The 15,632-nt window shown below is 42.5% G+C and overlaps 1 protein-coding gene across 1 annotated transcript in view; it reads right to left on the reverse strand.

The window, feature by feature from the left end:
• Nucleotides 1-15,632, reverse strand: part of Slc9a2 (solute carrier family 9 member A2) — an 87,580-nt gene that overhangs the window by 41,211 nt on the left and 30,737 nt on the right. The window contains exons 2-3 of the mRNA XM_006987497.4: nt 12,554-13,017; nt 4,788-5,038 (exon numbers count right to left, since the gene is read on the reverse strand). Coding sequence (XP_006987559.2) covers nt 4,788-5,038; nt 12,554-13,017 — 715 coding nt within the window. The remainder of the gene's footprint in view (nt 1-4,787; nt 5,039-12,553; nt 13,018-15,632) is intronic.

A 15,632-nucleotide genomic window follows, 5' to 3' on the forward strand; every position in this document is an offset into this window, starting at 1 on the left:
CCTGCTCATGAGTCTTGAAGTGATAAGTTCCTGAGTGCTGCCAAGCACAGTGAAGAATGAGGAGGGAGCAGCTGTAGCCCACAGTTCTTTGCTAGAAAAGCCCATGGCCCTAATTGATCATTTAAACCCACAGCGCCAGTTTAAATTACCCAAAACTTCCCCAACATCATTCTTTCCACTTCAGATCTGCTGCAAACAGACAAATTACCAACACAGTTCTGTCAATCATCTCTACCTAAAGTTAAAGGAGCTAAAACCTACATTACCATGGCCTTTTGGGACCTTGGTCTGCTCAGTTTCATCACTTTACAGGATAAATGGTATTCTTTTGTCTCAACAACATGTTCCTAGCTCCCTAGGACCCTTTTGAGCAACTAATAAAGAGATTCAGACCCAGTCCAATATAGCAAACAAAGACAAGCTTTCTCATTCCTCTCAAAATGTAAAATAGATTGCCAACCCTACAAAGGAAAGCAAGAAGAGAGAATAGAATCCTCACTGCAGGAGCAACCAGCTCAGCCATAGGCTGGACCCACACCTAGACCAGACCTGAGCTAATCATTCTAATAATTTATTATAATTTTATGTGCATTGGTGTTTTGTCTGCAGATATGTCAATGTGAGGAAGCCAGATCCCCTAAAATGGAATTACAGACAGTTGTGAGCTGCCATGTGGGTGCTGGGGATTGAATTCAGGTCCTTTGGAAGGGCAGGCAGATCTCTGAACGTCTAAACCAGCTCTCCAGCCCTTGCTAATCATTCTAGAAACAATTGTATACTAAAAATTCCCTTTCCTTTCTTTTTCATGTTTCTTCTCCTCTCCCTATTTTTCTTTATATGGACTGGACTGATTCAGCCTCTAGAGAGCCAGGGTATAGCCATAACTACCTACTGAGGCAGCCTACAGCCAAGCTTGGGCCTCAATGTACACATTCATTAAGTAATGCTAAAAACTACCACTTCCTAATGTTTTGCAATAAGGCAGGTACAGGAATTGAAATAATAAATAGAAAATATTTAGGAAGTATTCTTCAGAGGAAAACTCTATGGAATTATTAACCCATTAAAATGAAATGAAGAAAAACATGGAACATAACTCCTCCAAGAAATGATGCATTTCTGAAATTCCTGGAGCCTATCCCCCCCAAAAAAAATTTTAAAAAAGCCATCCTTTCCCAGTGGGCTACAAGCTACAATAGAGGTAAAACACTCCTCTGCAGGGCAATGCATACACCAGGCTCCAGGGGTTTGTGTGACAGACAAGCTGAAGCCCAGGACTTGGTATCCAAAGGGAGATCACAAACTTCCATGAAAGGTCATTATTGGATTTTAATGGATTTGATTTTAGGAGAGTGTCAAAGTGTCAGTCAGAGCCCTTGAGAAAAAAAATGTCAAATCTCCCATCACCAGTGGGAAATGATCAGTGAGCGTGTACTGAGCACCAAGTTCAAAACACATATATGAAGTCAAGAAATTCCTAATTCCTAAAAGACCCACTAGTCACCTCCCTGTCCCCTTCAGTGCTGCTTTGATATGGAAAAGGGTCCAGAGCTGTTGATATACAACATTTCTTGTGTAGAGGGGGTATGAAATCCTTCCCAGAACTTTAGGCCTAGTGCCACAGAAAATGAACCCTGAATCACTTAGATATCTGTTTCTCTCTCTGTGTCTCTCTGTCTCTGTCTCTCTGTCTCTCTCTGTCTCTCTCTGTCTCTCTCTGTCTCTCTCTCTCTCTCTCTCTCTCTCTCTGTCTCTCTCTCTCTCTCTCTCTCTCTCTCACACACACACACACACACACACACACACACACACACACACACGTCCTGCATGAAAATACAGGCGAATGTAGGCAGAAATGATGCTTGTTGCATTCCATGAGGTGTCAAAGCACTGGGTAACACCACAAAGGGAAATCCCAATCTAAATCTAAGAATGCCCAGGGAAGGCCAGAAGACCTCCATCACATTGTAATTAATGGAGCTGTCAGTGAGGGGCCTATCCAACTCCAGTCTCATGACAACCAACAGCAGAAACAACACGCTGTCTGAACACCCTGAGAACACTTGCTTGGAGTACCTCCCTAAAATCAAGACATAAATTCTACTTTCCACCTTGAAAATCTGGTTTTATTTTCAGCCTAAAGCTTTTGTTCTACAGAAGGAAATCTCTCTCTAATCAGACTCTCATGCTAACTACCTGATCATTCCATGAGCTCGTTCCAGGACAGGCTGTCAGAGTTCAGATCAGGCAAAGCTCCTGAACCAAGTCAGTGGCCACAAGGGCAAAATGAGGAGGGAGAAGGATGGAAGAGGATGAGGGAGCAAGCCAGGGAGGACAGGAGGTGGAATTGGACTGTTTCATAACTATTACACAGATCCTTGAGGAGGAATGTAGACTGAGGTCACCTGACGGCCCTCCTACATACCTGTCACCCATAGGATGACACTCTCTCCTCAGCAAACGATGGAGAGAACTCAGAACATTCAGCATCCCTGGATATTTACCTCCATTAAACTTAAAATTCATTTTGTTTTGGTTTTTTGTTTGTTTTGTTTTTCAAGACAGGGTTTCTCTGTGTAGCTTTGGAGCCTGTCCTGGAACTCACTCTGTAGACCAGGCTAGCCTGGAACTCACAGAGATCTATCCGCCTCTGCCTCCCAAGTGCTAGGATTAAAGGTGTGTGCCACCACTGCCTGTCCTTTAAAATTGTTTTTTTTTTTTTATGGTAAGAAAGAATCTAAGTAACAGAAAGGACCAGAATAATTTCTAATCTCAGTGCAATTCAAATTCAGAGAAATTTGTTGGTTCCATGAGATGCATGGATGCATACTTCTCAGGACATGGATATGCTGTATGCCCTGACCAGTGTCCCAAGGTAAATATAGTAACTACAGCCTGGGAATTTACACAATGTGCTCCTAGGAGAGTGCTTGCAAATTCACCTGTGTGTGTGCCCCGTAGAAGCATCACACCCACTCAGGATTTGAGCAACATGCTGACTACCCCACACTGGAACATAGAGCCCCACTTCTGAGAGAACTGGTCCATTGATATAAATATGTCCTTTCATCTACCATCCGAGGGTAATAGCTGTGTAAGGGAATTTTGATCTCTTAGAATCTCTTATTTACTTTTGTACCTATTAATACTTATATTATTTTGGTATAATGTAGATGTGGTTGTTTATATGACATGCCCTCTATAAGTTTGGGGCATTTGAAGACTTGGTCTTTATTTGGTGTTAATTTTAGGGATGATTAGGCCCAACATACTTCATGGATCCTTGCTGTTGCTTTCACACACACTTCTACCCTCCTGCACCTTTTCAACCACTCAGTATTTTCAGGGACTCCCATCTCCGCTCTTGAACATTGTACAGTGACTAATTTTCGACAGCTACTTTGAGTGTTCTAGACATGCACATAGTCCAGAGCCAGACTGTGAAATCAAGGGTTCCTATGAAGCTGTGTCTAGAACAACCCTACTGAGGAATTAGACACCAGGCCCTGCCCACACGCAGTCTCAGACCTCGTAACTAGCTGATCACACGTTTTCAGTGACGCTGTTCAAATAACAGCGGGGACACTGGAAGTCACACAGCGATATGAATAGCAACTGAGAATGTCTCATTACTGGGTCAAACTGGATTAATACGTTGCTTTATTTAGGTTCTCTTTGAAACGGAAAACCACCCAACCTTTAACTCTTGGCTTTTATGACAGCGAGTTCAACTTCCCTTTGCCTCCTCACACCACAGACTCCATCTGCTTCTGAAATGCATGTGTGGCCAAGAGGCATGAACCCAAACACTCTTTAATCAGAGTACCACCACCTACTTCAGGTCAGGGGGGAACTTTGCAGAAAGAATGAGTCCTACATTACAGAGCAAACTCTAAGTACATTCCCCACACCCCTAACACAGACTACAGTTTACAGGGTGCAACTGCATATCAAAGCAAAACCAAGGTAGGCATTCCACTATTTGTTCCTAAGATGTTTTTCACTGGCCCTAGAGAGAATTCGACCATCATATAATGCACTTGTTCGGGAGGAAAACTCTCCATTGACTAGCTTTCTTTGGCATAACACTCTGACAGCCAGTGTGATCCAAACATCACCAATCTGCAGCTCCCATGTACAAGTTTTTAGAAACCTTCCTCGGAGCTAGTGAACAAGATGGTAAATGTATCTTTAATAAATACATTGTTGTTATTATTTATTTCAAAATAATTTAAACCCTGTATCAAAAAAAGTTAAGTTCCATATTAAAAGAAGACATCTGAAATTACAAGATCTTCTCCATCATCGCATCCTGTATTAAATTAGCTTAGACTGTTGCCAGCAAACCTACTGTGAGTAAGAATGTTCACACAGCAACAGCTCCAGAACTCCATGGGCATGTCAGGTGCTGCAAGGCAACCTTGATGTAACCTTGTTGGAATATTTTGCAGCCTCCCACACAGAGCACACTGAATGGGGATCAGACTCATAAAATGCTGATACCTGGTCCAGATCAGCAATCAAGTTCACTGCTGTATTTCATCGGAAACTCAAGAGTTAATGTGTGCACCTTTTTCCTGTCAGCTCCAGATTGTGCTAGCATTAAATCTGGATAGCATATACTTTCATTTCAATGTGACAGAAGATTTGAGAAAAAATCAAAAGCTAGTTGTTCTCGGGATAAGAAAAATCTAGTCTTTTACATGGCTTAGTCGATTTTAACATCTCAGAATGTACAAGTTCAACGCAATGCATGAATCAGGGGCTGTTAGTGGTCAGACACTTACGCCATGATGCCCGAGAGGTGGAACATTTCGGCTGTGATGTAGGACAAGTAGCTGTACAGGAAGACAAAAAGCGGCTCGATGACTCGGATGTTGTGAGTGAAACGGGTGGTGAAGGCTGCTATAAATCCCAGGAGGATGCCGATGAGCACCCCGCCGATGCCCACCACGAAGAAGTTGGCGATGCCGGCAAACACGTCGACGGTGTGGATGGTTTTCATCTGGCAGAATGACTTGAACAGGTTGTACAGGACCTAGGGGAATGAGAAAGCACACAGTTGGGCCCTCTGCAGCTGGAGACACGTCAGTGGAGAATGTGCTTATCACACACGTGTGAGCATCAATGTTTGAATTCCCAGCACCCCTGCAAATTCAGAGAGGGCACGGGGGCCTGCTTGTAACCACAGGGGGCAGAGGCAGGGGGATCTCAAAAGCCAACCGGCCATCAAACTGGGTTCAGCTTTGAGATCCTGCCTCAGTAAATAAGGTGGAGAATGATGGAGGAAGACTTTGTTAACCTTGGGCCTCCTCATATACACGCACGCGCGCGCACACACACACACACACACACACACACACACACACATGCACACACACGCACACATGCATGCACATGCACATGTACATACATGCACACATGCATACACATGAGAAAGAATAAAAATATTCCTCTATTCCTCCCAGTTTTCCCTGTGATCACCCTGGGCATAGAAAAAAAAAGCTAAGAAAGAGATTTGTTCTATGTCAGAGGAAATACTGTGTAGTTATTTGCCATGAATAATAATATTGTGGCTTTAAATAAAATCTTTAGCAAAAAGTGTCTTGGTGTCTTGTCAGATAAACTCTTTTGAGAAGTAAAGAAGAGAACATTGCAAATACATTACCCAAATTATTCTTCAAACATTATTTTTTTCCAGCCACCACCTGGAAGGCTATTTTCAAACACTTGGTTGCCATACCCTGTTCATATTGCCATGGCTCAGAAGCCGTGTGTCATAGAGAAACTTACCAGCCTGTTGTGGAAATACATTTACAAAGTCCTACCATGGAGTCATGACATGGAACGGGCACACCCTTCAGTGCAGGTACCCCACTGAGGGATTCCTCCTTCCAGGAAACGCATCCTCACTCATATTCACACCTCTTTGTTCTACCTACATATGCAGTGTGTGCCTGGTATAATGTAAAGCATCAAGGATGTTTCTAAAAGTGAAGAGGCCATATGTACTTGATGTGTGAACGTGTGTGGTGCATGTGTGTTGAGCCTTCACACACACTGGATGCCTGTAAAGTAACGGATCCACGCCTGTTTTTGTTGTTGTTTCTTTGTTTGTTTGTTTATCAGTCTTGATTTAATTAAGACTTCAGGAATTCTACTCACTTCATGTCCTTGGACAATATGTTATAACCCATATGTGGAAGCCTCTGCGCCACATGAGAGGGAAAAGATTGACTTCGAAGTCTTGTCATTTTCCCCCACAGATAAGAGAGTCAAGCTCAACTCAAACAAGTTTCCTGAATTTTTTCCACTGTGGAATTTACCGCTATGGGGTCATTCCAAAATTTTAAAAAGCCAACTTGTGAGGGCAATGGACACAAGGGCTGGGATGTACCTTCATTTGGCTTCTGAGAAAGTAAAAAACAATCAAATTTTTCTGAAGTCAAGTGACACAAAATGTCAGAGGTGATGTTGGAATACAGATTTTCTAACCTGGATGAGGTGTTCAAGGTTCAACATGGGCCCATGAGTCAGCCACCTCCTGATAAGCAGCCCATGTCCCAGCGAATGCCACACCACTGCCTCCATCTCAGTTATTTACAGAGTCTACTGCCTTGTGGACTTGGCAGAAATGTTTTCCTCTCCCGGGTCAAGCAGCACCTTGTTAGGAGTTCTGTCTTCTGTACTGCCTAGCGGATGCACCAATTCCTACTTTCAGTCCTGAGTTTGCTACAGGGTCCAGGTACAGTAGCAACTCTGTGTCACACTGCTGCCTCACAGGGTTTGAGAGGTGACACACACATCTCTTGCCTCCAAACTGCCAAAGACAAAGGTGACAGCCACCATTGCATCAGAAGTGGCCTTTCTCAGGGTGTTCAGTGGTAGGCCAGTTCAGTTTTTGCCTAGACAGCCTCCCTCGGTTCCACTAAGATACTACAGTTTCGTCCTCGACTCCACCAGCTCTGCTCTGTCTCCAGCCTACACCAGGGAGCCCGTGTCTCTCTCTCTCTCTCTCTCTCTCTCTCTCTCTCTCTCTCTCTCTCTCTCTCTCTCTCTCTCTCTCTCTCTCTGTCTCTCTGTCTCTGTCTCTCCCTCCCTCCCTCCCTCTCCCTCTGTCTATTCTACCTCTTCAGATTTTCCATTTTCTATTCTCACGAGTCAAAGTCTTTGGTTGCCTGACTTTGGAAAGGCCTGATAGTCTTAATATACATGGATCTTGTTCTTCCTCCCATCCTTTCTTTCTTCTTTCCTCTCCTCCCTCCCTCCCTCTCTCCCTCCCTCCCTCTCTCCCTCCCTCCCTCTCTCCCTCCCTTCCTTCCTTCCTCCATGATTTACCACTTTCCACATTACCCTTAAAAGTCAGAGGTAGAATTTCCTCACTACTCGACAAAACACACCACATGTCCCCATCCCTCCCTGTGCTTTCTTTCCTGTCATTTTCCTTGATGGAGGCAAGTTCCTAACCCTGGGAACTGTCTTCCAAGGTAGCATTACTGAAGCTGCCATTCTTCCCAAGGGCCCTCTCCGATTCCTACAGCCTTTGGGTATTGCCTTTTCCTCTGACCTGCAGTACGCAGATGGACCCCCAAACCACATAGCACTTTGCCACTTTGTACTGCCTGCCTTCCCAGTGAGTATGATGTTTCCCCCCCCCCCAAAAAAAACAAGAAACGTCTTCCCAGAGGGAGCCAGAAAGTGTCTGCTCCTCCTCCATCGTCCTTCCACCTATCACAATGACAGGCCCTCATGGGGAGCCTGAATGTGCTTGTGCATGAAATAACTATTATCAGCAGAGTTGCCCATTCACGACCCTTCCAAAATTGTTTTCCTAGCCACTCAATACATCCAATCTATCAAAGGGTGTCCTGCTTCAAACTTTGCTCTAAATATTGAAAGGGAGAAGCTGAATCACGGGTACTTTACTTTTGGGCAATGGACAAAATGTCCAGTTTGACCAGTTTATTGCCAAAGATAGCAGTGCCTTGTTGGAGGGAATGGCAAGGTTTAAGCAGTGTCTACAATTGGAAAGCCTCTGTGAGCTCCAACTTGTTTTATGCTCAGTCTTATGGAACTAGTTATAACTGAATAGACAGTTCACTTCAGTTAAGTTTTTAATTTTATCTGAGATAATCTATACAGAAAGGAGATTTGGAGTTTTAATTTACACACACACACACACACACATATGCATGTGTGTGTGTGTGTGTGTGTGTATGTGTGTGTTGTGTACATGTAGATAATGATGTAAGTTGTGTGACAAAAGTATCTCAGGTGTTGGCCAGAAAGTTGACATGTATTTTTAATAAATTAAAATTCCAGTGACACCTCTGTAATAAATTAATAATAAGCCCATGTGCTGGCTGAGCGCACTCAAGCCTGTCATATGATCTAAGGTCCGTTTGTTATGAATATTTATATATATATATGCATGTGTGTGAATTATGAATTAAATGTTTTAAATTTGGATTTAAAATGTGCAGTGATTCAGTGAAAGTGTATAAAGCAAATTATACAAATACATTTGTTTATTCATGAAAATAGCATGCAGGTCCCTTTATTATAAAAAAGTGATAATTATTTTCTCAAAGCATAATTATTTTCTATCATGAATTTCAGATAATTCTGTGATTTGCAAGTCTAGGTTGAGCATACAGTGTTCAGTGCTAACCTTCCTGAAGTGAATTTTCACCCCACAGCCCATGATAACTTACTATCAAGATACATCACTAACTTCTGTCTTCAAAGACAGAGGTCCTTTACAGCCCTACCTACAGGAAACACTCAAGGAAGTTCCTTGAATCTTCCAGGAAACTTTGTTAGAACACTCAATGGCTGCCCTAGCTCTTAGGCCTGATGTTAGACATTACCATGTGAGAAGAAGTCAATTTGTTATAGACCACTGTGGAAACAGTGGGATGTCTCTTGGGATTTAAAATATTTCCACAAAAATATCAAAACGAATTAACATGAAAATACTAAAAATCAGTTTTAGATTTTCAGTTACGTGCCATTCCTCTACTTGATTTGAATTTACCTTAGCTTTTGACAACAGCATGATGAGTTTGGTTTATAACTTCTAGATTAGATAGTATTCGTGCTTTGGGATAGTTTTGAGCTGGGATTTCTCTCCCTTAACCCTTCTAGTTGAGTTTATCATGATACAGGAAGGGTTGAGTTGATGTAACACAGCCTTGCTCTGATTTACTGATATCCCTCAATCTTCAGCTCCTGGTAATGCTTTATATTTGGGTATAAATAATACCATGATCCATATTTCATGTTCGATGAGTTATTGAAACCTCTCTTAGTGATAAAACTCTGGAAAGGAGTCAAAGGCTATTCAGTAAAATGTCCTTTATGTAACCCGGTAGAAGACAAATAATGGTCTACACCATTACTCTAGTTGTTCCTCACGTGGATTCAGTTCAGTGCAGTGTTTAGTCAATTCTGTGAGAGAAACATTAGAGAGTTTATTCTATGCCATCAGCAAGCCTGGGGTAGGGGGCAATTCTAATATTCCATGAGTTTATGTTTTGAGGGACTTGCAAGCCAAGGTATGATCTTCCACAGAAAACCATTAGGTTGTCCTGACTTACTGGTTCTGACTGTAGAGAAGAACTTCTTGCACTTTTACACATAGCTATGTGCTTTCTCTGTCCCTTCCTGGCCTTCCCTGGGGCAGCCATCCATCTCCATCTACAGCACAGCTCATGGCTGTGCATCCGTGACAGTGAGTGTGGGATGTGCCTCTGTATCCGCCCCCCCCCCAGTGTTTTGTACACTTTGAATAATGAGTTAGCCAGATCTCTTCCTGAAATCTAACTGGATGAAGCATTTTCTGAGTGGTATGAAGGCCATCTAAACTGCATGTAGTTCTGAAACCAACCTAACTTTGCTGAGATCCCTTAGAAGGAATCCAGCAAGGTGTTCTTATTTCATCATAGGTTCACTCCAAAAATTCCACATTCACAGGCCCACAGTCTCCTCCAGCAAGGGTAAAATTTACATGTGAGTATAAGTCCTGATGGAATACCTGAAGCCTGAGGGAATTAGAATGAGTGACAAAATGTCTTTACTGTTACACAGTTTCCTAGTTAAAATTTAATATTGAAAGTTAATGACAAATCATGGTTAATAAATAATAGAATGTATGAATTAAGTTTTGTTGTTGAGTAAGTTAACTTGCTGTCTGAAAAAAATACCTTAGAAGCTATTCTAAAATTATATATATATGGCTTATTAACACTCAAATTGTTTTCTCCATAATAATGTCCAGCTGGAGTTAATGAACATCCTTCCAGGTTTAAAAATATATTTTTATTTAACTCAGGGATCTGCTTTTGCAGTAAAATATGACTAACAGAGAATCATGCTTGTTTCCGTGCACACTGTCAAATGAGCCATGAATAACATTTGAAGGGTAAGAGCTAATGGGGAGAGTACTGTAAGTGAAGTGAACATTCTTTAATCTGCCCACCTCAGTTGCATCTACAAAGCGGTAGTACCTTTTGCATAGGCTGTCTAAGGAGCTGATCGTGAGAGAAGCATTCAGTAAGAGTTAATGGCTGCCATTCCTGTCACCCGTAAGGCCTCACTAATGCCAACTAACTGGTTTACCAGTTCAGGATCACTTAACTGTAACTACTGAAGGGAGATCTCTCTAAAGGTCCATGGATCAGGGAAGGGTCTTCCTTGTCCACCCCACCACCCCTTGCCTGAGTTCAGAACGCACGATGGAAGTAAGTTCTGCTAAAGTAAAGATCGCAGCAGCTTTTGACTCCAGCTATGTGGTATTTAAAAGAGGATTAAAATAATTAGTGCTTTGTAAAAATAAAAAACTGCCTGTGGGAACATGATGAGGGTCAGGAGTGTGCTGATTCAGTGGAAGCAGAAAGTATGCATGTGAGAAAAGATTTCCTTACAACCATCAACAGCAGTCACACTGTTCCCAGAAAGAATGTTGTCTAATAGACATCATTTCACAAGTGTTGCATATTAGTAGATATTATACATACTATATTATATATATATATGTTATGTATGTATACTAACGGCATTACTTCTCCCAGAGAGAATGTTCCCTAGTAAGCATAATATCACAAGTGTTGTATATTAGTAATATTATAAATACTAATATTATAATACTAATATTAAATAGTAATATTATAAATACTAATGGCATCACTTCTCCAGAGAGAACATTCCCCAGTAAGCATAACTTCACAAGTGTTTATATTAGTATCTATTATATATACTATACTATATATACATGTAATATATAAATATTATACATATACTAATGGCATCAATTCTTCCAGAGAGAATGTTCCCTACTAAACATCACTTCACAAGTGTTTTTATATTAGTATTTCATACATACATACACACATATATATATATATATATATTACATATTACATATATTATGTATACTAATAGCATCACTTCTCACAGAGACCTGAGATCCCTTGAATTATTACCAAAGACCATTAGGTTTAAAAAACATCACAGAGCTAAACCATCAGAGATACAATGGCCATAATCATGTTCCTGTTCCTTAAATGTGTTTGTGCTTTGTATTTTATGAAGGTGCCAGGTATACACTCTTTGTGGGGCCTGGTGAAAATTAAAAGTGAGTAGCCAATTATACCATAATAAATAAAATATAAGTAATTAATTAAAATGTGTATTAAGAGTTTTAAGGTCACAACATAAGATCATTAATCCAAATGAAGGACTCTGATATTAGGAAGTATGTACTCAATTTTTCCAACCCTCCCCAGACATGCAGTTGCTAAAATCCTTAGACTCTCTTCAGTGACAAGTGTCTTTGCATGCTAATGACTGGTTGGTGGCTGGCAGATTCAGCAAGACAGGATCTGGTCACTGGAAAGACGAGAGCCAAGTTCAACAGGTGAAACTTTGATTCCCATCTTCAAACCTCATGAAAGGGAAAGGGTAGAAGGTGAAATTAATATCATATGGCCAGTGGTGTAATCAATCGTGCCTGTGTCAAAAGAACCCAAAGGGACAGATTCAGAGGGCTTCTGGATAGCTGGGTGTATGGGAGTTTATTATGAAGCTTCATGCCCCTTTGCCCGATACACCCTCCACCTGTATCTTTTGCAGTATTGATATACTAAACCAATGTATATGAGCCTTGTGAGCTACTCTAGCCAGAAGGAGGTGTGGGAACTCTTACTGTACAGCCTATTAGTCAAAATCACAAGTCAGGTGAACTGAGGCTTGCAATGGGCAAGAGACTGGGGGACTGAACCCTCAGCCTGTATGCCTGATGCTATCTCTAGATAGACAGCATCAGCAATGATTTGACTTAGATGGAAGTTAGCCAATGTCCACTGTAGGATCCATTGCTCCTTTGCCATGTGGGGGAAATGCTTCCCTACATTTGACATCACATCACGCTGTTAATGTACAGCAAGAGAAACCTGACAGGTTATTCACTCTAGAAACTTGGAAAGCCTCTTAAGATGTAAGTGATGGATGGTTCCCACATACTCAGTGACATTCCAGGCGCTCGTTCACTCACCACTGTGACAGCGTCATTGAGCAGAGACTCGCCGAAGACCAGGATATAGAGCTGTTCGTTGACGTGAATGTTCTCAAAGACAGCGAGCACAGCCACGGGGTCCACAGCTGAGATCAAGCTGCCAAAGAGCAGGTTCTGGAGCAGCGTGATGTCACTCAGGCCAAAGGCCTCAATCTGGCAGATGCCAAACAAAGACACCCCAATGCCAATGGAGTTCCACAGCGTGCCTACCACGGCATACCAGAAAATGGTGCCAAAGTTCTCAAAGAAGGGGCGAGTGGGCATGAAGTAGCCAGCATCCAGAACGATGGGTGGAAGGAGGTACAGGAAAAACACGTCTGTCTTCATGGCGGGGGGAGACTTTTCATCAACACCAAAGATGATCCCACCTAGTAGAAGTCCAACCATTATGAGAAGGCAGCTCTCAGGCACGATGGTGGGCAACTTGTGATAGAGGTGGAAACCTGGTCAGGAGAAGCAGAGTCTGGGTTATGCAGGAGTTGGGGAGAATGGGTATTATTAGTCCCCATAGAAACAGTGGGCCTAACTTCAGAATCTCCCAGGTGACTGCAGTTGGCTTCTAGATTGTAAAATGGCCCACTTCAAACAGGTTACATTTAGTTATTTACATATGTGCAGGATATATTATTGAGGCACAATGTGAATTTTAAGCCAGAAATCAAATGCGAGAGATACCCATTGTTTACATGCCACAGTGTGGGGGTTTCTATAACTTTATTACATTTTTTCTTAATTACTGGGACTATGGAAATGAAATAAAACAATGCAATTTGTATGCGTGTGTTAGACACGGCCCCGTGTGTGCCGGGTACAGCTGTTTGTGGGAATGCCAGTACACACGTTTGCTTGTGTTTTCACACCCAGCATTCCCCTCCTTTTCTCTCCCGCAGGCTTCTGCTTAGGTGTCCTCTATGTGAGAAGCACACAAGACTCCCTGTGGAGAATAAGATACTTTTTTCCTTTCCTTCTTTCCTTTCCTGGGAGGCTCCTGTGCCGGCCAGAGGCCAGCTCAAGTGTGGGCCCTCAGCAGTGAGCAGTCCACACTTGTTTTGTTTTGTTTGTTTGTTTGTTTAGTTTTGTGTGGAGACAAGGTATTTAACCAGCAATGACTTAATCTGGCCAGTGCATCTTAAACATCCGTAAGCCTCCCCAGCACTGAAATTACAAGCACATGCCGACCACCCAGCGTTTTTCCTGGGTTCTGACTATCAGTCCTCATGTTTTTACAGCAAGCACTTTCTTAATGGAACTCCCACTGCCCAGTCCCAAACAATGCAATTTTATGCTGAAAACAATTTAATTCTGTTCAGAACATCTTCCTATGTAACATTTCATCTCATCCTACCAAAACTCCAGTAGGTAGGCAAGGGAGTTATTTTTATGCTTTTAAAAACCGAAGTGAGAATCAAGGCTCAAAACCCTCCAGGGTCTCACCAAACTGGTTGGGTCACGAATCATCTTTGAGATTACTACTGCTTTCTATGCTATTGATTAAAAAAAATAGTAATTTCTTGATCTTTGATCCTTTCATTTTAATATCGGATATGTTTAATTTTTGAGATGTGGGGTCCTTAAGAAACAACCAAAGCAACTCATTAGGATGTGTTAAATAACTGTTTGGTGAAAAATATATACACATCATGAACTCCCCCATCAGGAAGAGTTCCCGAACGAGTGGTGAAACAGGTGTATCTGTGAATTACTCCAATCCAATCCAAGGTTGGCTCATGTTCCAACCAAGAGCCAGGTAAATACAAAGTAAGAAGTGTTCTGATAGGAAAAATGCCCAGAAGGAGCCAGTACTGTGCAGACATCAAAGACAGAACTCCTAGACAGGCATCGAAGCCTCCCAAGAAAGAAAGGAAGAGAAGGGAATGGCTATTTGCTATACCCCATGGAGAGACCCAGTGTGCTTTTAACATAGAGAATACCTGAGCAGAGGCTGTGGTAGGGCAAAAAAAAAAAAGAGAGCCTATAATTGCAACATAGCAGTACCTCACCCTAAGACCCTTCATATATTTTGGAACCGAAGCGGACTATGAAAAGACCGTGGCTTGAGTGAGTCTCCTCCCAATTTCAATGTAACAGAACGAAGACGTGGGGACTTTGAGAGGCGATCATGACAGTGAAATTTAAACCAGGAACAGGATACATTGGACAGCCTCGGCAACGGCGGTCTATTGGAGCCAGCAGAGCAGCAGCAGGCAAGTTCGGAAGATCATGACGAAGGCGATACTGCTGCAGAGATGATCAGAAAGTCACCCTAGTCATGGAAGTTGGGTTCAGATTCCCAGGAGCAAAGTGTTCTGTGGCACCCTTCTGATGACCGAGTGTGCAGTGTGCGCTGCTCTGCCAGTGAGTGACAAGTTCCAGGAGGATGGAGACGCTGCCCTTTGGCACGCCTGTCCCCTCAGGCTTGATAATCAGCTCTTTTCTCATTGTTCTTCTACACCTCATTTCTCACCACACACCCAGTCAACCAGGGCCTACCTGCGTCGCCACAATACGGTGCCCTTGATAGTGAGTCTTGTCCAAATAGGAACACTGCTTGATCTTTGAGACCCCCAAAACTCAACCTATGGCCAAAGAATGGCTGACTCCTTCCTCCATTGGTGTTCCAGACAGGAACTGTTTCTGCCCTGGGATCAACTTCCTGTTTCCTGCCCTGTGAGACCCACCAGTTCGGAGATCTACTCTCTGTGAACTCATTCTGGGAAAAGGCCTCCGGTAGTGTCTGGGGGAGTCCATCCTTCTTCCCTTGCCCTTCCGCCTTCGGCCACGTGCGAGTGCAGCAAAGAGACTGTTGCTAGAGGTCAAGGTCCTCGCTTAGGCTTAGACTCCTAGCATTCAAAATCATGAGAAAATAAATGTTTTCTTTTTCAAATTGCCCAGTCTACCAGTCTATGGTATTACTGAAGCAGCAGAAATGGTCTGAGACAGAAAAGTGTCAAAAATGATAGGGCAAGAGAGCATATGGTGGTGACAGTACACATTGCCAGAAACTCATAATCACAGCTGTTTTAATAAGTGAAACCCTATTACAAAGAGGACCAAAACC

This window comes from Peromyscus maniculatus, chromosome 21 (assembly GCF_049852395.1).
Source record: "Peromyscus maniculatus bairdii isolate BWxNUB_F1_BW_parent chromosome 21, HU_Pman_BW_mat_3.1, whole genome shotgun sequence".
NCBI classification, from domain to species: domain Eukaryota; kingdom Metazoa; phylum Chordata; class Mammalia; order Rodentia; family Cricetidae; genus Peromyscus; species Peromyscus maniculatus.